The following is a 21,388-nucleotide window of genomic DNA, read 5'->3' on the forward strand; positions in this document are numbered from 1 at the left end:
TCCACTCCAATGTCTTTATTTGCAATTAAGCCCAGTGGCCTGCACCAGCTTGGAAACAAACTCCAGAGGGCAGTGGAGACCTGAGTCTCAGGACTCACAGCCGTGAATGCTCATATATTCTGAAAATTCCTTCATCTGGTCCAACAATTCCTTCTTGCCCACATCCCCATCTGACGGCCACTGCATGAGAAACGTCTTCTTGCCCAGGACGTAGATGTACCTGTGGGTGAGAGATGGCAAAGAGGGTGAGGAGAGCCTGGTGCCCTCCCTGCCCTCCTCCACCCTGATTGGCAGTGTCCCAGAGCCATAGCCACATGTCCACCCCACCAGCCATCTTGGGTCCCCCAGCCTGTAGTCCACGTGGCTGGTGATTAGAAAAGGCTCCCCTTCTTCTGATTCTTTAGTGTCCTTTATTGGAAAACTGAATCTTTATCTATATTTACAACATCTACATGTGAATGGTGTTCCCTGGAGTTGGGGCTGTACAGTGGTCTATACCTCCCTTTAGGGCTGCCCTGAAACCTGAGACTCCTGTTGATAGGTGACAGGTGCTAATAGGAAATGTTGACACCAGGGACTGGGCTGGGGTCGGGAAGGGGGCCCCCGCCTGAGTCCTGGGTCAGCAGGAGTCCCCCACGCACTCAGATTTGAGTCTCCAAAGGTCTGATGTGTGGCCCATAATGAGATACGTCTCCTGTTCTTGCAGCCCCAGCGAGTCATGGCAGGTGGCATGAGAGATGAATTTCTTCATGGTGAGGGGCACAGCAGGGTCTGTACCTGGAGGAGAGGAGACACATGTGTGAGTGTATACAGGCCTGGCCCTTTTGCACAATGGGGTTCCTGGGGTAGAACCTCACACCGCCTCTTCTGTCCCCTTGAACATACCACCCTTGATGATGGCTTGGAGTTTCATGTTGTAGTAGATGTAGGGGTTGGAGGTGGAGGCCTTCACAGACTCCAGCCTGACCTTGTACACTGGGAAAGCAGGGACGGGAGGGTGTCCTGTTGGATCTGGCCTACAGGTGGACCTCCTCCTGCCTCCTGCCACTTCCCACACTCACCAAAGTCCACGCCTGTCTCACAGGCTGCTGCCTGGAGCTCCTCCTGCCTCAGTTGGCTGCCATCCTTCCTTGGAGATGGACACTGTTCTGGAGCATTGGGAGGGCAAGGCAGCTGCTCTGGCTGTGCTGAGGGAGGGGGCCTCCTCCCATCCCACCCCCATTTGGCCCCTGGCCAGCCACCTCTAGATCTCTGGGTCAGGCCTTTCTGGTCTGTAGGGTACTCCCTTCTTCTCTATGTCTCCTTTGGGTCTCTTTCCCCCATCTGGGCCCTTTTCTGGCTGTGCCTGACTCTGTGTGTTAGTCTCTGTGTCTGGGCCTCTGTCCTCTTTGTCTCTATCTTCCTGTCTCACTCTCTTTGCCTAAACTCAGCCCATAAGACAGCCAGGAGGTGATGATGGGCTCCTGGATCCCAGCTTGGCAGCCCCGGCCTCAGCGTCCCCACGACCTCACCCTCCGCACATCTGCAGACATCTTTGTGACAGATCTTCTGCAGGTAAGACCGCTCTGTGGGCAGGTTGTAGAAAGAGCTGCACCTCCGGGCTGAGAGACAGACGAATGCCTGGGGTTGGCTTGGGCCAGCGTTCCTGCCGGCTGGGTGACCCCTGGCTCCGCCCCCGAAGGCCCTCCCCAACCCCTCACCCCCCCCCCCCCCCCCCCCCGCAAGCCCCTCACCCTACCCGGCCCTGCCGGGTCAATTCTGCGTCCCATCCCCTTCCAGACTCCCCACAACTTTGACCTGCTGGGAAGGCCACGCCCCTCAACCACACCCCTTTCGGTGCCCCGCCCCTCCTCCTTCCTGACCCCGCCCCTCCTTCCCTCCCACCTGGCCCAGTCTTTCCCAGTCCCTTCAGGGGATACCCCACCACCGCCCCCCCAACCCCTACCCACGCTTACAAGGCTCGTAGTAGTCGTATATGGTGACCTGGGCGGCCTGCAGGAACTCTGCCTGCAGCATCCTGTGGACCCGGAAGCCCAGCACTGTGTCTTCCTTGTGCGAGAGCTGGGGAAGGGAATCCTGAGCTGACCAGGGCCACTGACCATAGGGCACTGACCGCAGGGCCTTGGCCATGACACTGACAACATGGCCTTGTGGCCTGAGGAGCTGACCTCAGACCCCATGGCTCTCTGGCAACACTGCCCAAGGTGCTGACCCTGGATTCTCCGCCCACCAGGCTGCTCACAGGCCTCTGGAAGAGGACACCCAGCCTTCCTCACCTTCTCCAGGTAGAGGACAACGGTGCTGTCACTGGAACTCGTCTTGGTCTCATACTGGAAGGCATACATCTCCACGTCGCTCGTAAGCTGGGGCAAAGGGTGAGGCTTGCAGATTGGCAGAGACCGCCCCCCACCCCACCAGGTCCCCAGCTCTAGGAGCTCTGGTCAGTGTGAAGTCACTCTCAAACTCCCAGTCCTTGTCCCATCAACACTAGTATCAGGGAAACTGAGGCACAATCAGGGCAAGGATTTGTCTAAGGTCATTCAGGGAGACAATCAAAAGTTGGCTGTGGCTACTGACCATGGGGCATTAACCTGGGGGCCTTGACCACTGTGCCCACATGGAGAGTGTGGGATGTTGCTAGGGCATCCCCCGCCTGCTCAAGAGGAGACAGGTGGGACCTTACCTGTTTGAGGTCATTCTGGTTGGGGTAGAAGCCGGTGAGCAGGGAGACCTCTATGATGCTCATTGTGGCCTCTCGATTTCCCTGGAACCTGGGGATTTCACAGCTCTGGTGTCTCTTCTTACTCTCCTCCTGCCTCTCCCCAAAGCTCCTACTGCCATCATCTCATGTCTGCATGGGTGCAGTCCGTGGCCTCCTCCCGGTCTCCCCATTACCCCTCTGCCCCCAGCAGCCGACGGATGTAACAAATGGGAATCTGATGCGTGGCTTCCTTGCTCAACAACCTTTACCAGATGCCTTGTCTCACTCTTCTGCTTCACTTCCTCCCAGCCAGCCTTCACGCGATTGCTTCTAAGCATCCCTCTCCTGCCACCGGACCCTGGCACATGCTGTCCTCAGCCTGGAATCCTCACTCCTCTTTCTTCCCTGAAACATCCTTGCATCTTTGCAATTTCCACTGATCCATCACTCCCTCTGGGAAGCCTTCTCCAGCCCATGCACCAGATCATTCTCTAATTTGCCCTCCTGTGGCTCCTTGGATTTCTCCTTTGCCGTATTTAGTCACAGGTGTCATTTTACATTGATTCTGGATGATTATTTGGTTATTGTCTGTCTCCCCTGACAGGCTGTGAGCTCTACCAGGCAGAGAGGGGCTGACTTGCTCACAGCTGTACCTTCAGTTCCTAGAACAGAGCCTGGCATTCAGCAGATGCTCAATAAGTGTTTTTATCTGGGGCAGACCCAGGTGAGGGCATCTGGGAGACAGAACAGAACTGGGGTGAGGGCTGGGATGTCTGGAGAAGATGAAGATGGAGAGAGCTGTGGGCTTGGAACCAGTTTTGGTCATCTGGGACATGAAACATGTTCACCGTGGTGGAGCCCGCCATCCCAGGACATGGCAGGTTGAAGGACAGGATTGGGGGGCGCAGGATGGCAGACAAGCGTGGGAAGGCAGGGTGGGAGGCAGGGACAGGCAGGGGAGGGCAGGATGGGTGGTAGGATGAGGGGGCAAGCATGGAGAAGCAAGCTTGGTTGGCTCCCACCCTCCATTCGGTACACAAGGAAAGCTGGTAAGGAGTCTGGATACCAGGAAGTGAGCCCTTCCTCCTGCCTCCAGCCCAAGATCCTAGTGCCCTGACCTTGTCTCCATCCGGAGCTGGAAGGTCTCTTCCTCCTTTTTATTATCTGCAGAGAGAAGCCAGGAGTTTAGAGTCTAGGTAACACAGTGTGTCCTGGGTTCAAATCTTGGCTCTGCCTTGTGACTTTGGGCAAGTTGCTTAAACTCTCCGTGCTTTAGTTACCAAATCTGTAAGTAGGGAGCATACTATTCTCAACCAAGGGGAGGTGTAGGATTAAATGAGTTAATGCAAGTAAAGCACTTAACACAGTGCCTTATCCGTGCTTCAGAACTATGTTACTGTTACTACCATTACTACTACTACTACTACGACGATGACGACGACGACGACGACGATGACAAAATGCAACCCAAGCCAAAGCCTTGGTCACTTTTAGTCCCTAAAAGTCCTAGGACTGGTGAGTCTTATTCCCTTCATCCCTACAGTGAGCTCCCAATGGCGGGTCCTGTCTCTTCCTCCTTGGTACCTCAGTCTAGGAACTCTAGGATCCCATTTCTGACCATCTCCACAGCCCCCTACCCCAGTTCAGCCCCCATCATCTCCTGCAAAACCAGTGCAGTCTCCTCCTCCCTAGTCTTTCAGCTTCTGTCCTTGTCCTCTGCAGTCTGTGCCAGAGAGAGTCTGTGCAAACCTGTGCTAGGTCATATCCCTCCTCTGCTCAGAACCCTCTATAGCTTCCACTTCACTCTGAACAAAAACCAAAGTTCCCACTATGGCCCACAAGTCCCTGCACCATTTGCTCCCATTACCTCTCCAACTCTTTTTCCGAAAACCCTGCCCCTTCCTCCTCTGTGGCCACAATGGCTTCTTCAAACCAAGTGAGCTCATTCTTGCCTCCAGGCCTTTGCACCTGCTGTTCTATCTGCCTGGAATGCTATTCCCTCAGATCCTTCATGGCTCATTCTCACTTCTTTCATGTCTGAGCTCAAAAGCCATCTCCTCAGACAGCTTCCCCTGGGCCTCCTTCAAGTATGTGTCACCTTTTCCTGCTTTATTTTATGTGGTACTTATCATGTAAGTGTGCTATATATTTATTTTTTTATAATGAAGATTGTTATAAATAAATGGCTGTAGGGGTATAATTCTATTGTCGTATTATTGTTTGTTTCCAGGAGGATTCAGGAAAAGAAGGGATATTTTTCTTGTTCATACCTGTGTTCCCAGGATCCAGAAACAGGGCATGACACATAGTAAATGCTCAATAAATATTTGATGAAGAGTTGAATAAGGCAATAAATGTGCTTACTAAATGAAAGCTAAAATAAAATAATAGAATAGAAGGTCTAGGAATCCCTGGGTCTAGGCTCACCTTCCAAGGTACTATGGAGAGTCACATTCAGGTGGTACAGGTTGCAGGTGCCCTCCCAGGACTCTGAGGACCTGTGGTACATGGTCAGGATCTGCCAGGGCAGGGAAGGTGTCAGAGACCATTACTACCCACTCCTTTCCTCCTCACTCCAGTCCTTGCCTGCCCAGGTTCTGTCCCTGTTCCTAATTCACAGCAAAGTCTGTGCCCCCTGAATTTCTGGGTGCAGTGACCTGAACACTCTTTAGAATCTAGACCACTTCTGTGTAATAGGATTTTCTGAGGTAACGGAAATACTCTGTACCTGTGCTGTACATATATGGTAGCCATTAGCCTCATATAACTGTTGAGCACTTGAAATGTGGCTAGTGCAACCAAGGAACTGAATTTTTTTTTTTAAGATTTCATTTATTTATTTATTCATGAAAGACTGAGAGACAGAGAGAGAGAGAGCGCCAGAGACAAAGGCAGAGGGAGAAGCAGGCTCCATGCACCGGGAGCCCGATGTGGGATTCGATCCCGGGTCTCCAGGATCGCACCCTGGGCCAAAGGCAGGCGCCAAACCGCTGCGCCACCCAGGGATCCCAGGAACTGAATTTTTAATTTTACTTAATTTAAATTTAATTGAGGCTCATGGAGGAGGATGACATTTCCAAAGTCACACCACAAGGGCAGAGCTTCAACTGTGACTCCATTGCCAGAAATAGGAAAACGGTCTGCCTCAAGTTTAGTGAACAAGAGGTCTGTCCTCCTGGGCCACAGGGCATGGAGCCAGAAGATATAACAGGGCCCCCAGATATTGGAAGAAAGGGCAGAGTTATCCTTCGGGCATTGAAAGACACGGTGGAGGGAGAATCTTCCTTTGAGGGGAAAGAAAGAGACACCCATTCAGGGACCCAGCATAGGAGGGGTAGACAGGCCCAAAGACCTCTCGCCTCTACCTCTCCTCCCTCTTGATTTATAACAAGTGAAGACCCTTCCGAGTCTCTATTTCCCCACTTGTTAAATGGAGTCCATATTTTTTCCAACTTTCTAGGGGCAGTTTTTTTTTTTAATTTTTATTTATTTATGATAGTCACAGAGAGAGAGAGAGAGGCAGAGACACAGGCAGAGGGAGAAGCAGGCTCCATGCACCGGGAGCCCGATGTGGGATTTGATCCCGGGTCTCCAGGATCGCGCCCTGGGCCAAAGGCAGGCGCCAAACCGCTGCGCCACCCAGGGATCCCTAGGGGGCAGGTTTTAAGGTGTCCTTAACTTGATTCCTAGCACATGGTAGTGCCCTAAATGGTAGCTAAAATTATTGCTGATTTCAGTCTTAATAGACTGCCTCTATTTCCAATAACAAGGGTGGTGGTGGTGGTGGTGGGCTCCAGCTAAGGATCTCATTAAAAAAAAAGATTTTATTTATTTATTCATGAGAGACAGAGAGAAAAAGAGATGGAGACACAGGCAGAGGGAGAAGCAGGCTCCTCGTAGGAAGCCCAATGTAGGACTTGATCCCCGGACCCAGGATTACACCCTGAGTCAAAGGCAGACACTCAACCCCTGAGCTACCCGGGCGCCTCTAGCTAAGGATCTCATGGTGGGACACCAGACCTACCGAGATTGTGCCTCTCCCACTGCCACTGGCTTTGATCTCTATGTCATCCTGGGCAGAGAACTGAAAGGAAGCAAAAAGAGGATTTGAGCACAGAGGCAGCAAAACATGGCTCGAATACAACGGAGTTGGGAAGGAAAACACATGGGCACTGAGGCCTCAGTAATTTCCCTAACTCGGGGTCTAGTAACTCACTGCTCCCCCCCCCACATAGATGGTTTGTTTTACTTTTTCTTTTTGATAGAGCATTTGTGATGTCTACACTGTCACATATCAACTACAACTGCCAATTCAGGCTGTGTACTAATGTACATCTGTTCAATCTGTCTACTTTACAGTGTTTACAGAGCTCCTTGTGCACGGAGCCACCACAAGATTCTTCTCCCTGGCATCTCTCCATCTACTCTTGTTTCCATCATACATTCTTCCTTCATCAGCTGGAGAGAAACTTTACAAATTCACATCCATTCACATCACCCCTGCTTAAACCCCTTGTTATTCTTAGGATACTTCTGCCTCAGGGCCTTTGCACTGCCTGTTTCTTCTACTTAGATACCCACAAGGCTTGCTCCTTCCTTTCCTTAAGATCTTTGCTCAAATGTTACCATCTTGTTGAGAACTTTCCTGACCTTTCTATCTAAAATTGCAACTCGATGATGTGCCCATCCTCCCCCTCTGCTTAATTTTTTAGCTGTAGCACTTGCCATCATGTAACATACTACGTATTCTACTTACTTCACTGTCTGTCTCACCCATTAGAGTATAAAATTCTACAAGGAGATGGATTTTTTTTCTGTCTTGTTTGTGACTGAATTCCCAGCACCTAGAACAATGTCTGGCATAGAGTGATTGTTCAATAAAGACGGGTCAAAGTATTGAAGGTAAATATCACTTCCTCCATGGATAAGATCATGGAGATTATCTTCTTCCTCACACCCAGGATCTTTTCCCCTTTACACACATTTCTTTTCCCTATTTCCAGAAATCTATTTTTTAAAGATTTTATTTATTTATTCATGAGAGATGCAGAGAGAGAGTGGCAGAGACACAGGCAGAGGGAGAAGCAGGCTCCATGCAGGAAGCCTGATCTGGGACTTGATCTTGGGACTCCAGGATCACACCCTGGGCTGAATGCAGGCGCTAAACTGCTGAGCCACCCAGGGATCCCCTATTTCCAGAAATCTTAAAATACTTTTTGTCTTAGTTTCTTTCTTTTTTTTTTTTTTCTTAGTTTCTTTCTATGCTGTAAGTTTCATGAGAGCAGAGGGCACAGATCTTTCATAATGCATCCCCATTGCTCAAGAGAATGACTGGCCCACTATCGATGCTCAAGAAATGGTGGAATAAATGAATCAACACATCAACAGTATAGACATTGGTTGTAAGATAATCTTGGAGAGGGAGATTGGCAAGGACATGACTCTTGACCTCATCCCCAGTGCCACCTGTGTATGGCCTTCCTCTCTGCCCCTCAGTGCCCTACCTTTGCTGACCGCAGCTGGTAGGCGTTGTTATGATCGATGTACCACTCCAAGTTCAAGGCTTTCTTGGGGACGCTTATCTGGATGCGGAGATCCTGGACACTATTAAAAGGGACAGCTTCCCGGAAGCGGGTGAGGGCCTCAAGGGCCACAACGGTGGTCTAGGGGTTGGGATGGAGCCGTGTATCAGCACCACCGACAGCGCCCCAGGAATCCCCACCCCCCAGCATGGCAAATCAGCACCACGGGCAGCTCCTTCCGGCGAGCCGGCCTTGTCAGCACCTCGGCTAGCGCCCCCCACCCCCTCTTTCCGAGGCCGGGGTCACCTGGGTGGACTTGAAACCTCCGCCTAGCTCCCGCTTCTCCAGTAGCCACTTGGCAATGGCGTGCGTCTCGTTGTGTCGACCCAACTCCACCTTCTGCATCAGCGCATAAGCTGTGGCCTCAATGGTGTACAGGGAGTCCTCCAGGTTGTCCACTGGCCAGTGGGTTTTATCTAGGAGATGGATAGGCCCACTTTGTCTCCCAAAACTGGGCCCATCTACCAAAACCTGTCCTCTCCTTGTGTCATCTGGCCTGAATTTTCTCGTCCACTATTTTGTTGAGCACTTCCTTTATGTGAAACTCCTTGAGGAGGCATATGAACATTTTATTTTCAGAATACTCTAGGAGGACTCTTAACTATTTAGGGACAAGGAAATTAAGGTTTAGAGAAGCTCCTTCATTTTCAGAATACTCTAGGAGGACTCTTAACTATTTAGGGACAAGGAAATTAAGGTTTAGAGAAGCTCCCACTGGTCCCCCTGCAAGTGAGTTTTCCTAACTCCATTCCTCTTGACTTGAGTAATGAAGTGGATGGTATAGGATCTTTGGGGATGAGATAGGGCAGGCCATGAGAGGCAGACTCCTGTCAGTTAACCACATTTTATGACCTTCTTTCCATCCTTGACCATATCAAGCACCTTTTAAATTTAGGGTATTTGCACATGCCATTCTTTTAGCTTGGAATGTCCTTGGCCTTTCACACAGGTGGGCCTTCTCATCTTTTATTCCAGCTTAGGAATCCCCTTTTCACAGAGGACTCTCCAGTTCTCCAATCTATACTCCTCTTCCTTCATCATCTCTCCCACCTATCTCGTATATTATCATCTTATTGTTTGTCTCAATTTGTAGTTGATCTGTTTGTCTTCTAATTGCTTCCTCCAGGGATAATGAGACCTTTGAGAGCAAGGACCACATCATTCTTGCTTACCCTGGTTTCTCAGAGTCTGAGCTAAAGAGTTGGCACACCATAGATGCACAATAAACACTAAGTGATGAATCTCACATTGCTAAATTTGAAATCACACAATCCCCCTCCCACTGCCCCCATGGTTGTGGTTAACACATAAGCTGGTTAAGAAGTGACCTACACTCACCATGGCTAGCAAAGCTGTCCAGGCGGTCATTGGCTCGGGGGCTATTGGTGAGGGCCAGAGCATAGGAGACTATGGCTACGGCAAAGGTTGTCTGAATTTTTGGAAGGCATTCCTCCAGGAAGCTACGGGCTCGCTCCATGCTGGCAGTCAAACTCTAGAAAGTCAGAGAGAGGGAACCAGAGGAAGGCTATTAGAAGAAAGGTGTCTAAGAGTTAGAAGGGAGGAATGCACTGAGAGGGACATGAGGATGGGGCGACTTCCTGGGGGCAGAGAATCTAGAGGGCTTGCAGAGTCTCCCTCCTCTTTGGATCTTACCTGTATACCCCGACACAAGTCCTTCCCCTCATTCAGGGCGATCAGGACAAGAGCTGTGAGGGATATGTGTGCTTCAGAGCCTCGGTAGCCACCCTGTGGATACAAGATCACACCCATGATCTCCCTAGTGTCTTGGAGAGACTTTCCCCAACCTCTCCTGTGTGACCTTGAAAAGCTTCCAGGTGCTCAGCTCTGGGCTGGAGGTTGCTGAAAGCAGTGTGGGGAGAGAGAGAGAGGAAGAGGAGGAACCATGTTAAGATGTGCTTTTGTGGGGTGTGCATTACCAACCAAAGCCAACAGCCACGGAGGGTGATGTGTTAAACTCTCCACTATCTCAAAGCATTCTTACAGCAGTCCCATTTTCCTGATGAGGAAAGTGATGGTCAGAGAGGGTGGTCTCCCCCCTGCTAGTAAATGACTGACTTAGGGTTCAAGCTCCTCTTTAGTCTTCTAGTTCCACCTTCAGCCTCAGTACTGGGTTGATTAGTGCCCTCCCCACAAAAATTCGTGTCCATCCAGAACCTCAGAATAGGATTTCACTTGGAAATGGGGTCTTTGCAGATGTAATTAGTTAAATTAATAGAAGGTTACATTGACTAGAGTGGACACTATCCAGTAACTAGTGTCTGTAAAAGGCTATTTGAAGACCCATAGAAAGAAGGAGGGTAAATGGGGACAGGGGTTGGAGTGGTGCAGCTAGAAGTCAAGGAATGCTAAAGACTGCCAGAGGCCATCAGGTTAGAAGAGACAAGGAAGGATTCCTCCCCAGAGCCTTCTTAAGGAGCATGGCCCTGCTGACACCTTGATCTGAGTCTTCTAGCCTCAGAACTATGACAAAATAAATACATTTCTGTTGTTTTGAGCCAGCCAGTTGGTGGCACTTTTTATAAGAGCCCCAAGGAATTAATTCCCACCCCACAGTCTCTTCTTCCCACAGTGGCCAATAAAGCCTGTGAACTCTTGAAATCAGGTTGTGTCCCTCTTCAGTTCAGTACCCTCTATGGCTCCCATCCTACTCAGAGGAAAAGCTCAAGTCCTCCTGGCAGCCCCAAAGGCCCTGCACAATCTGTCCCATCCCCTCTGTCAGATCTCCTCCTCCATCTCTCCTCCAGGGTTGCTCACTCTGCCCCAACCTCCTCACTGTTCCTCAAATATACTGGGCACTTCCAGTCTCAGGGCCTTTGCACATGTTGTTCCCTCTTCTGGGAACACTCTTTCCCTAATTATCCATGTGACTTACTCCCTCACCTCCTCAGGTCTGTACAAATACCATCTTCCAAAATTATACCCCATCACCTTGATTGCCCTTCTCCTAAGTCTTTCCCCATATCCCTTCTAACATGCATGCCACATCATTTAGGTCTCTCTCATGCTCATTGCCTGTCTGTCCTCCACTAGAGTGTCCACCCCATGAGAGCAAAGAGTTTTATCTATTTTGTTTGCCCCAGGTCCTCAGTGCTTAGAGCAGTTCCTGGAACATTGTAGGTGCCTGATAAATGTTTGTTGATAGAAACTCCGATCTATGAGCCAGTGAAACGTGTTTGTAGCCCCTCTCTGTACCACTTTTCTGTGCGGCATCTGGTGCCTGCTCACACAGACCTCCCAACTCCCTAACTCTTCCCTTCATCTGGGGTTGCAATCTGTCTTTTCTGGGTTCATGCATTCACCCAGAGTTTTATTCGGCAAACATTTGCCAACTATGATGAACCAGACCCGCTCCCTCCTCCACCCGCCCCCTCACCAGAAGGACTCAGCGTAGGGGTCCCCAAGGCCCTACAGGCTTCAGGCCCTGGTATCTTTCCTCCCTCTCAGGTCTCAGGACAGACTACCTCCTTTCCCATCTTTGGGCTCTGGTCTTTCCCTTTTCCTCAAATGTGCCAGAGCCTCAGGGCCTTTGCATGTGCTGCTCCCTTTGCCTAGCGCTATCTTTCCTATTCTTCCTCCACCAACTCTATTCCTCCTTCAGGTTGCTGCTTTACCCCCACTTCCTTTTGTAGGTTCCTTGACCAGGCATGGACCATTAAATACTACCTCCTGGTATTTCTTTCCCATGGAACTTAGCGCAATTGCGACCTAAACAATCACTAGTTATAATTATTTGGTGCACTTCCATCTTCCTCCCACACCCCAGCTTGTGAGTACCACAAGGCAGGGACTGTAAATGTCTTGTTTACTGCTCTGTCTCCCCTCTGTCTAGCACAAGGCCTGGTACACAGATTTGCCAGATTAATGTCTGTTGAATGAGTGAATGACATCCCTACTGTCATAGGTGCAGTAATAGAGACAGGCACAGGGCTGGTATTCAGGGGAGACCCCTGGAGGAGGTGGGTTTGAGCTAAATGTAAAGATAAAGCATAATTTGGCCAGCCAGGGAAAAGAAAAAGGGATGGAGCATGGCTATTCCATACAGAGAGTGCAGCTTAAGTAAAGACACAGTGAGTTGGAGGGATCTGTGATGGGAGTAGTGAGAGATAAAACTTGGAGAGAGATACAGAAGGGAGGCATATAATAGAGAGACACTGTCATAGACAACGGTGAGCCGTAGAAGGTGTTTGAACAGGAGAGAGACATCCCAGACTGTTTGAAAGCTATTCCTGGAGGCTGATGAGCAGGACTCTTTGGTAGGGATGGCTGGGAGGGGGTTCAGAAGACTCAGCCCAGAGGAAAGAGAGCCAGGATTGGAGCCTGCTGGAAGTGGGGGTGAGAGAGAGCTGGGGTCCCAGATGTGCCCAGCTCCTGTGACATAGTAACAGAGTGCAGGGTGGTCCAGAGCAGGGGCATGTGGTGCTGGGTGCCAGGCCCTGGCTTTTTCCTGTTCTCTTTTTACCTGTAAACAGGTCAGGGGCCTGAGATTCACCTATCAGTGCACAGAGCCTGGGTTTTATTTGAACAGGCCAGGCAGGAGGGGGTGGGGTGCGGGGTGGGGTAGGGGTGGGCACCTGCATCCATGCCATGATCACGGCACCTTCCTCCAAGAAGTGCCCATCCTCTGCCTGCCTCTGAGTGATGATCCAGTTGGCAGTGGTACAGAGAGAGTGCAGGTCAAGCACGCTGGTTGTCATGATAGGGTAGGCCAGGGCAAAGACCCGGAACACGTAGCTTGTGAGCCTGTCGGGGAACACAGGGTGATAGCAGCCAGGGGATTCTAGGACAGGGGCATCTACTCTAGGGGCAGTCTACTCCTCCTGCTGCTCCAGGGGTAGCAATCTTTCTGGGCCAAAGGCTGCCTGCCCCAAGCCCTCACTGCATGGGTGCTCTTGGGTTCATCCAGTCCCAGGCTGGCCCTCAGGCTTCACTCAGGGCGGTGGTGGCAGGGCTGCCAATCCTTGCTCTTACCAGGTACTTCCCGGATTTCCCTTGCTGGTGTGGTAGGTGCCGTGTTCACTCCGATGGGTCAGCATCTGGGTGTAACCTGGGGAAATGAGTGGGGGAGAACTTTCAGGGAGATTTGGCATTTGGGTGTGGCTGTGAAGGGGAGTCAGTTATCAGGCATAATCTAGGGGGCAAGATGTGGGTGTGACTTGGGGGTGTATCACATCTAGATGCAACCATAGAAGGGGACTTGTCTAGGTGGATCAGGAGGTGCCTGTAGGGCTCAGGTGTGACTGTGGGAGCTGTGTGCAGTGTCATCTGGGAGTCACCTGGGAAATCGCCCCATTGGGGTCCTCTGGGGAAGGGTATGACTAGGGATTGCTGCTCAGGGGGATTGTGGGAAGTGGAACCCAGGAAAGGGGGTACTCTGGGGGCCACGACCTAGGAGCTTCCTTGGGGGTTGTTTCTTGGCTATAAATTAGGGATGTCCCTGTGTCTGTGCAATTTTGTGTGTGTGTGTGTGTGTGTGTGTGTGTAGTTTTTTTTTTTAAGATTTTATTTATTTAGTTATGAGAGGCACAGAGAGAGGCAGAGACACAGGAAGAGGGAGAAGCAGGTGAGCCCAATGGGGGACTTGATCCCAAGGCCCTGGGATCATGCCCTAAGCCAAAGGCAGATGCTCAATCACTAAGCCACCCAGGCGTCCCGTGTCTGCGTAGTTTAGGAAAGGCTACTCCTGGGTATAATCTTGGAGGGGTACCTCTCAAGTGTATTCTGAGCATTGCTACTTAGGTATTACATGAAGGTTGCTTGGGAGCTTGAGGTTTGGGGGTAACTTTGGGGTTAGGTATTACATGAAGGTTGCTTGGGAGCTTGAGGTTTGGGGGTAACTTTGGGGATGATAGTGTCTGGATGATACCTGAGGGTATTGTTAAGAGCACCTGAATGGAGACTTGGTGTCTGAGTGTAACTGGGAAGAGGGGCCAGTGCCCAGATTAACTTGAGTGTCCCTGTCTAGGTGTAACCAGGAGTGTGCATTTCTGGTAGTTACCTGGGAGGTGTGGATATAACTTGGAAAGGGGTAATAGGGAGGCCACCACTGGAGGTTATTCTGGAGTTTTCTGCTTGGCTGTTCTCTAAGGGTATAGCCCAAGGCTTGGCACTGACTGGGTGTAACCTAGGACAGGGTCTGGATATAACAGAACCTGGAGGGTGCTGCTTTAGGAGTAAACCAGGGTGTCTATTGTCAGACTGTAGTCTGGGAGAGGGGTCCAGATGAAGGAGTACCTGGGGGACTTGGTACCAGGTTGTAACCCGGGAGATGAGTCAGAGTATGAATGTTATTGTTGAGGAGAGTCCCATGGAGGCCACCCTCAACCCTTGGGGTGCCCTAGCCACCCTTCCAGAGAGTCCCAGACACTTTCATTGAGGTCCCAGAAGGAACCCTTCTCACCGCTGACAATGTTCTTTATCACCTGCTCCCTGAGCTCTACCCCAACCTTGCCCCAGTGGCCAGTGGTGTCCAAATAGTGGGTCAGGATGATCACAGGTGCCAAGGAGCTCAGCGTCTGCTCAGGGCAACCAGTCGGGACCCTCAGCAGCTTCCATGTTTCTTTAGATGTCAGGGCACCCAGGATTGTCTCGCCAAGGATGTCACCTATCAGGTGAGCAGAGTCATTTGAGGAATGGCCTAAGCCGCCATGGCTCCCTGCTCATACCACATGGGCACCCCAACCCCTCCACCCCTCCTGCCCCTGTGCCCAGGCAGGCTTGGGAGGAGCCAGCTCCCCAGTCTCCCAATCCCTCCCCCCAGGAGTCATCTCTGTCCTAAGCACCTTGGACACTGATAAACACTTCTGCTTCTGTATTGGGCACCATGTTCAAAAAGTTCCGTCTTGGCACTAGTTCCATCTGGGTTTGACCTGGATTGAGCAGACACAACCTTCTATGACAAGCAGATTCTGGGGCTGGGGAGGTCAGGGTGTGCAGAACCAGGAGGAGCTCAGACTGCCCACCTGACCAAACCCCCTCATTTCAGCTCCTCCCTCCATCCTGATGTGGCCCTAGAATCCCACATGCTCCCTGTAGACACCACAAACCTTGGGGGTTCAGGAGGATGCTGTGGGATATTTGCTCTATCTGCCCTCCTGCCTGTGAGATGCAATGATGAAGCAAGTTAAAACAGCAATAACAGCAAGAATAGTAATAACGACGATCACAATGACAGTAGGAGGAGGGATTAGTTAGCTATAAAGAGCACAGACTGGATGCCCAATTATCTGGGTTCAAATCCCAACCCTTCTACGTTCTAGCTGTGTGACCTTGGGCAAATTACTTAACCTCTTTGTGACTCAGTTTTCTCATCCGTAGAAGATTCCTACTTCATATGGTTGTTCTTAGGGCTCAATGAGTTACTATTCTTAAAGAGTTTATATTGTTAAGTGCTGAACGTGTGTTTGTTAAGTAAATGAATTAAGTAAATAAGAGAAGTAAATAAAATATTATTGATGGGTCACGCACAGTCCGATGTGTGATATAAATAATTTTCACAGCTTTCTGATTGCTATTCACAGCTCTGAGTGTGATGATTATCACACTTGGCAAAATGAGGAAATGAGGGCTCAGAATAGTTAAGTTGTCCAAGGTCACACAGCAGAGACAAGGCTTGAACCCAAGTCTGACAACAAAGTCCCACAGTGAGGGCTCTGTGACTGAACTTTCAAATCCATTCTCTTGTACCTCATTCCCCTCTAAGAAGCCTGTTTGTTGATCCTGGGCATACCTCTCCATCCTGTGATCACAGCCTGGGAGCCCTGGGGAAGCCCTGCAGTCTGCACCAGTAACAAGAGGTGGGGGCACCCATTACCTTGACCAGAAGTGTCTTCCTTATGTGGTCTTCAACCCCAATGCTCACAACCCTGACCTCCACGTCCACTTTGCCTATCTCAAGTGGGAGAAGCAGAAAGGGCACCATCTTGGAGGAGTTGGGGGGCACGACCACTATCTGGCGGGATGGGGCTTCTTTCTTCGAAGCACTGCACAGCAGCTCCTTGTGGGGGAATTCCACACGGACCTGGACAGGGTGGACAGTTAAGGGGTCCTGATTCAGGGGGTGGCCCAGGATCCTGGTCACAATTCCCTCCCTGCCCCCACTCTAAAATTCCCAAGTAGGTGACAGCACAGCATAGTGGTTGAGAGTGAAGACCTTGCCTATGTGCTGCATGACCTCAGGAAAGTCCCTTAATCTCTTTGTGCCTCAATTTCCCCGCATCTACATCAAAAGCAATAATAGCCATCTGCTGGGATTATTGGGTATTTTAAATGAGAATATACCCCAGAAGCTTTTTCAAAAGGGCAACCACCTCACTGGCCCCTTTGAATAATGGACACACCCCAAACCCTTTATAAAACACACTGGTGGATGGTTTGAGAGGAGGGGAAGGATCAGGCTTCACCTTGACCTTCTGTCTCCTGAAATTGTACAGCACAGCTTGGATCTGGATCTGCTCATTCCTGACCACGGAGGAAGGCAACTTGAGATCCACAAAGAATGATTTCATAACCGTCAGCTCAAAGGGGTCTGAGACGCAGAGACCTAGAGCCAGGGGAATGTGTTAGCATTAAGCAGAGGCCAGCTGTCCTGGGGCTGGGCAGGACCACCATTCTCCCATTTCCTTAGCTCTGGGCTTATGGGGTCACCTTTTCCGGCTTTGAGGCTGACAGCCACTAACTGCCACGTGGTGATGGAATCTGGCACATTCACAAGAGTGCTGTAGTGGGAGATGCCTCTGGAACTGGTGGGGTAGGGGGTGGGCATTAGTGAGTTTGTGCTGCCTGGACAGTGCATAGCCTCTGCACTGGGAGTCACTGTTCAGGGGTCAGTGGGTCACCCTATCAGAGACATCATCACTAGAGGGTTGTCCTTTTGGGGGAACCACTGGGATTTGTATCCCCATCCAGAGTGGTTCTTATCATGGGAGTATACTGAGAGCTGTCACCAGTGGGGGCCACTGGCTATGACTGACATCCACTGATGCCTGAAAGGGCCAGGGACTAGATGCTGTCATGGGAACTGTGGTCCTACCCTGAGTTACTTTTCGGCAGTGTAAACTTCTTCCAGAGCCAACTCTCAGGGAATAAGGTCCGGACAGGCTGGTCATCGAAGAAGATGTCACCTAAGTCCTCCTCTTCATCCGCTGGAGGAAGTGGGTGTGAGGCAGTGTCTCCTGGCATCTCTCCCATGGTCTTCCCACCCCATCCTCTTATGGCCCATATCTCCCCTTGACTTGTCCCATGGCACTTCATGCCCCTCAGGCGAGCCCCAACCCCCTCCCTCCTGCCATGGCTTCCTCACATGTCCCCAAAAGCAGCTGTTCCTCCCGGGCCTCCCTAGTCAGGGCCTCAGACAGATGGCAACAGCTCAGGAAAGCAGCAACGCAGGTTGGCCCATAGCGGACATGCCGGGTCCTCTCCTCACACGACAGCCCCACTGGGCTCTCCCGGAGCCCAGCATCACAGCATTTTCGCTCCAGCTCTGTCTTGAACTTGTTCACTGTGGGCCAGAATTAAAGGGACAGAGGAGGGGTTAAGTGGGATCGGAAGAAGCTGGGGCCCATCTCCCTCAATGCCCCGTACACCGAGTCTCTATTTATCCATAACTCCGGCAGATGCTGGTCTTCGTACCTTCTCCCTGAAGCCTCACATTGAACCAATGTGGTGGGGTCTGATGAGGAAGCTACACAACAGAGAGATCAATTCACTGACCCATGATCTCACAGCTCCCAAGTGGCAGAGCTGGGACTGGAATCCATGCTGCTGGGGTTTCATTCTCCTCCTCCCCTTCCTTCTTGACAGGGATTCGTAATACCATGTTTACATATTAGAGATACCATTTCCGCTTCTTTTTTATAAAAGATTTTATTTATTTGAGAGAGAGAGCACAAGCAGGGAGAGGGGCAGAGGGAGAAGAGAAACAGACTTCCCATTGAGCAGGGAGCCCGACCTGGGTCTCAACTCCAGGGCCCTGGGATCATGACCTGAGCTGAAAGCAGATCTTAATTGATGGAGCCACCCAAGCGCCCTATCATTTCAATTTCTGATTTTCATCATGTGTTTTTAAAAAATCAAACCATAAAACTTGTAAAGCACGGTGTCAAATCGAATGCTTCTAAGTTAGCAAACTGAAGGAATACACTTAAAAGATAAAAATATAGCAATTCTCAGGCACTTGGTGGCTCATTCGATCAAATATCTGACTCCTAGTTTCAGCTCAGGTTAGGATCTCAGGGCCATGAGATCAAGCCCTCTGTCGGGCTCTGCACTCAGCATGGAGTCTGCTTGAGATTCTCTCCCTCACCCTCTCCCTTCCCCTCTGCACCTCCCTCCATTCACACTCTCTCTTCAAAATAAATAAATAAATAAATAAATAAACAATCTTTAAAAATACATAGCAATTCAAAAATCTTATTGCTTACCATATAACATGATCATAGTTAAATAATATAACTTATCATTACCATAAATGAAACAATAGTTTATATTATAAACTTTTCCCAGGATGTTAGGGTAATTTTTTTAATATGAAAATTAGAGTTAAAGTTTTATCTCAATTTTTATTAGGCTTCACTTACGTTCTCTTTATTTAGATCCATAAAGTCATAACCATTGCTCAAAGAGACTGCAAAATCTGATATTCATAGAATCCATGTTTCTAACATTACTCAGTGCTGCCTCCCATCTTCCTCGAACTCCAGACTCAGAGCTTCTTATTCTGGCCCACACTTTGACCTTGGGGATGTCAGGTTTGCTAGCAATTATCCACTGGCACCCAGCACCCATCTCTCCTTTTGTCTACACTCTCTCTTTTCTCACAGAGCCTAGACATCTAAAAGCTACATTTCCCAGATTCTCCTGCTGCTAGGCTTTTGGATATGATTAGATTCCTGTACCGAGACACTGTTGTGTAAGATTTGGAGGGTGGAAGAAGTGGAGACCATTTTCTCTGTGGCAGTGGTAGTTGACTGGTGAACCCCACTCTACGTGTGTTTTTGTACTGCACACGTTGCTGCGTTTCATTGTTTATCCACCAGCATTGCAAGAGATATTGGCAGTAGTTTCTTGAGATTTCATGCATTGCAAGAACTGCAGTGAGGTGATCTTGAGTTCCAGCAAGCAGCCTACAGACCATCTAATGATTTTGAAAGTACCAAACTCCCATCATTAAATCCCTCCCTCTCTGCTTGAAGTACCTAGAGTGGTTTCAATATTCTCCTTTAAGCTCTAATGAATACTGTAGGTTAGGGAGCCAGGAGGGGCATGTCTAGGTTTAGCTCTGACCTGCATTTATTTTGGCCTCCAGCTTCTTCAGGGAGCGGCGGCGGCGGCGGCTGTCAGGGGGGCTCTGAGGGCACTGCCAGTCTGAGGGTCGAGAAGAATGAAGGGGCCACTGTCAAGATCATTATCAACATCCTTGATATTTATTTGGTACTTACAGAATACCCAGTGCTTTCTAAGCATCATTTCACTTAATCCCATAGCCTCTTCATATTCAAGATTCACCACTTAAAAGCTGTGCAGTCTTCAGCAAGTATTTTATTTTATTTTATTTTATTTTATTTTATTTTATTTTATTTTATTTTATTTTATTTTATTTACTTTTTCAATAAGTCATTTAACTTCTCCGAGCATTAATTTCTCCACCTAGGTAAATTGGTATAATTATAGTTTTCTCAATGAGATCCTGCATATAAAAGTACTTAGTAGAGTGTCCAGCTTGTAGTCAACAGAAACTGTTATTGATAGTTGAAAGGAGACACTCCAAGTTGTCCTTAGTATCCACCTCCTCCCATTATCTGTGACAACGAAACCTGTCTCTTTTGTGTATTGCTCAGAATGAAGACCACATTTCCCAGTCTCCCTTGCAACTAGGGCTACACGACTGAGTTCCAGCAAATGAGATTTGAGAAAGTGTCTCTCTTTCCCACTTCCCTTCATACTTTTGCCTTGCATGACGTCCTGATGAGGTGCCATCTTGGAAAATAGCAGAGCAACAAGCTAGAAGGAGCTTGAGTCCCAGAATGACCTCATAACTGTTACTGAGTGAGAAATAAATTTCTAACTTGTTTAGGCTATTGTTAGTTTGTATCTCTGTTACTCATGGACAAATCTATATCTTAACTAAGATGTAGTGAATCACTTCTATTATTATCTCCATTTTATGGACAGAGAAATTGAGCCTCGAAGAGGAAATGTAACTGGTTCATGGTAAGGGTAAGTCTAGATTTTAGCCTGTCTGACACCAAACTTCATGTTCTTATCCATTAGACAGCACTGCCCCCCTCCACCGCCACCCCCTCCCTTCCTGTACCTGAGCTTGCCAGGGTGTGCATCCCCGTGCTCATCTTCAGGTCCAATCCAGCATCCTTGAATACAGCAAGTCTGTCTTTCCCACTGCCTGCTGTACAACCAATGTCATGTTCCTCCACCACATCCCAGACCTATGGATTAAGATAGGAGCCTGGATTTGGAAGCTGTATGACCTTTTTAGGAAAGGAGCAATGGTGCACTGTAATTGCTGGCTCAAATAATAATTCTCACACCACCTCCCTTCTATTGAGCTCTTACCACCTTCCAATCTCTAGCTGTGTTCTAGATCCTTGAATACTTGTATCCATCAGTGTTGCCCATTTTACAGCTGAAGAAGTTGAGGCCTCAGTTAGAACCTCTAGGCAACCTCTTGGCCCAAAGCCCATGTGTTCTCACCTTCTTCTGTGTGAGCTTGTGTTTGCTGTTCAAGACATAGACAGCCTTGTCCACAGCCACCAATCCCACTGTGGCCTCTTCATCACCTGTCACTTTCACTTCCACCTGGCTGTTTGGCTCCAAAGTCTGGAATTGTCCTTCTTTCTTCAAACCAACCTTCAGCTGAGCCAGGAAAAAGAGAGATGTCAGAAAAAGGGGCTCGTATGCTACCAAGGGGCTTCCCCAAATCCACTTTTAAGTTTATGCTCCTTATTACTCTGATGGAGCATCCAGAACTTCACCAGGCCAATCCCAACTCCATATACTTGCATAGTCTCCATGCCTTAGGTTGAGCTTTTTTTTTTTTTTTTTTTAAGATTTTATTTATTTATTTGAGAGA

At 49.4% G+C, this 21,388-nt stretch overlaps 1 protein-coding gene and 1 long non-coding RNA gene across 2 annotated transcripts in view; one reads left to right on the forward strand and one right to left on the reverse strand.

Annotated features, from left to right (window-relative positions):
* The window catches only part of LOC144290609 (complement C3-like), a 26,696-nt gene continuing 5,308 nt past the window's right edge, over positions 1-21,388 (reverse strand). The window contains exons 14-41 of the mRNA XM_077860017.1: positions 21,010-21,171; positions 20,615-20,744; positions 19,585-19,665; positions 17,603-17,800; positions 17,333-17,444; positions 16,948-17,042; positions 16,704-16,843; positions 16,115-16,321; positions 15,348-15,399; positions 15,084-15,170; positions 14,702-14,905; positions 13,273-13,348; positions 12,876-13,044; positions 9,937-10,029; positions 9,622-9,775; positions 8,530-8,699; positions 8,206-8,364; positions 6,726-6,785; positions 5,129-5,219; positions 3,820-3,865; positions 2,684-2,771; positions 2,277-2,363; positions 1,956-2,061; positions 1,512-1,601; positions 1,062-1,148; positions 886-975; positions 642-777; positions 1-220 (exon numbers count right to left, since the gene is read on the reverse strand). Of these exons, the coding sequence (XP_077716143.1) occupies positions 88-220; positions 642-777; positions 886-975; positions 1,062-1,148; positions 1,512-1,601; positions 1,956-2,061; positions 2,277-2,363; positions 2,684-2,771; positions 3,820-3,865; positions 5,129-5,219; positions 6,726-6,785; positions 8,206-8,364; positions 8,530-8,699; positions 9,622-9,775; positions 9,937-10,029; positions 12,876-13,044; positions 13,273-13,348; positions 14,702-14,905; positions 15,084-15,170; positions 15,348-15,399; positions 16,115-16,321; positions 16,704-16,843; positions 16,948-17,042; positions 17,333-17,444; positions 17,603-17,800; positions 19,585-19,665; positions 20,615-20,744; positions 21,010-21,171 (3,303 nt within the window). The 3' untranslated portion in view covers positions 1-87. The remainder of the gene's footprint in view (positions 221-641; positions 778-885; positions 976-1,061; positions 1,149-1,511; positions 1,602-1,955; positions 2,062-2,276; positions 2,364-2,683; positions 2,772-3,819; positions 3,866-5,128; positions 5,220-6,725; positions 6,786-8,205; positions 8,365-8,529; positions 8,700-9,621; positions 9,776-9,936; positions 10,030-12,875; positions 13,045-13,272; positions 13,349-14,701; positions 14,906-15,083; positions 15,171-15,347; positions 15,400-16,114; positions 16,322-16,703; positions 16,844-16,947; positions 17,043-17,332; positions 17,445-17,602; positions 17,801-19,584; positions 19,666-20,614; positions 20,745-21,009; positions 21,172-21,388) is intronic.
* Positions 4,088-21,388, forward strand: part of LOC144290610 (uncharacterized) — a 24,760-nt gene continuing 7,459 nt past the window's right edge. Inside the window, exon 1 of the long non-coding RNA XR_013358175.1 lies at positions 4,088-4,216. This is a non-coding gene — a long non-coding RNA (uncharacterized LOC144290610). The remainder of the gene's footprint in view (positions 4,217-21,388) is intronic.

Source organism: Canis aureus, chromosome 19 (assembly GCF_053574225.1).
Source record: "Canis aureus isolate CA01 chromosome 19, VMU_Caureus_v.1.0, whole genome shotgun sequence".
Classification (NCBI taxonomy): domain Eukaryota; kingdom Metazoa; phylum Chordata; class Mammalia; order Carnivora; family Canidae; genus Canis; species Canis aureus.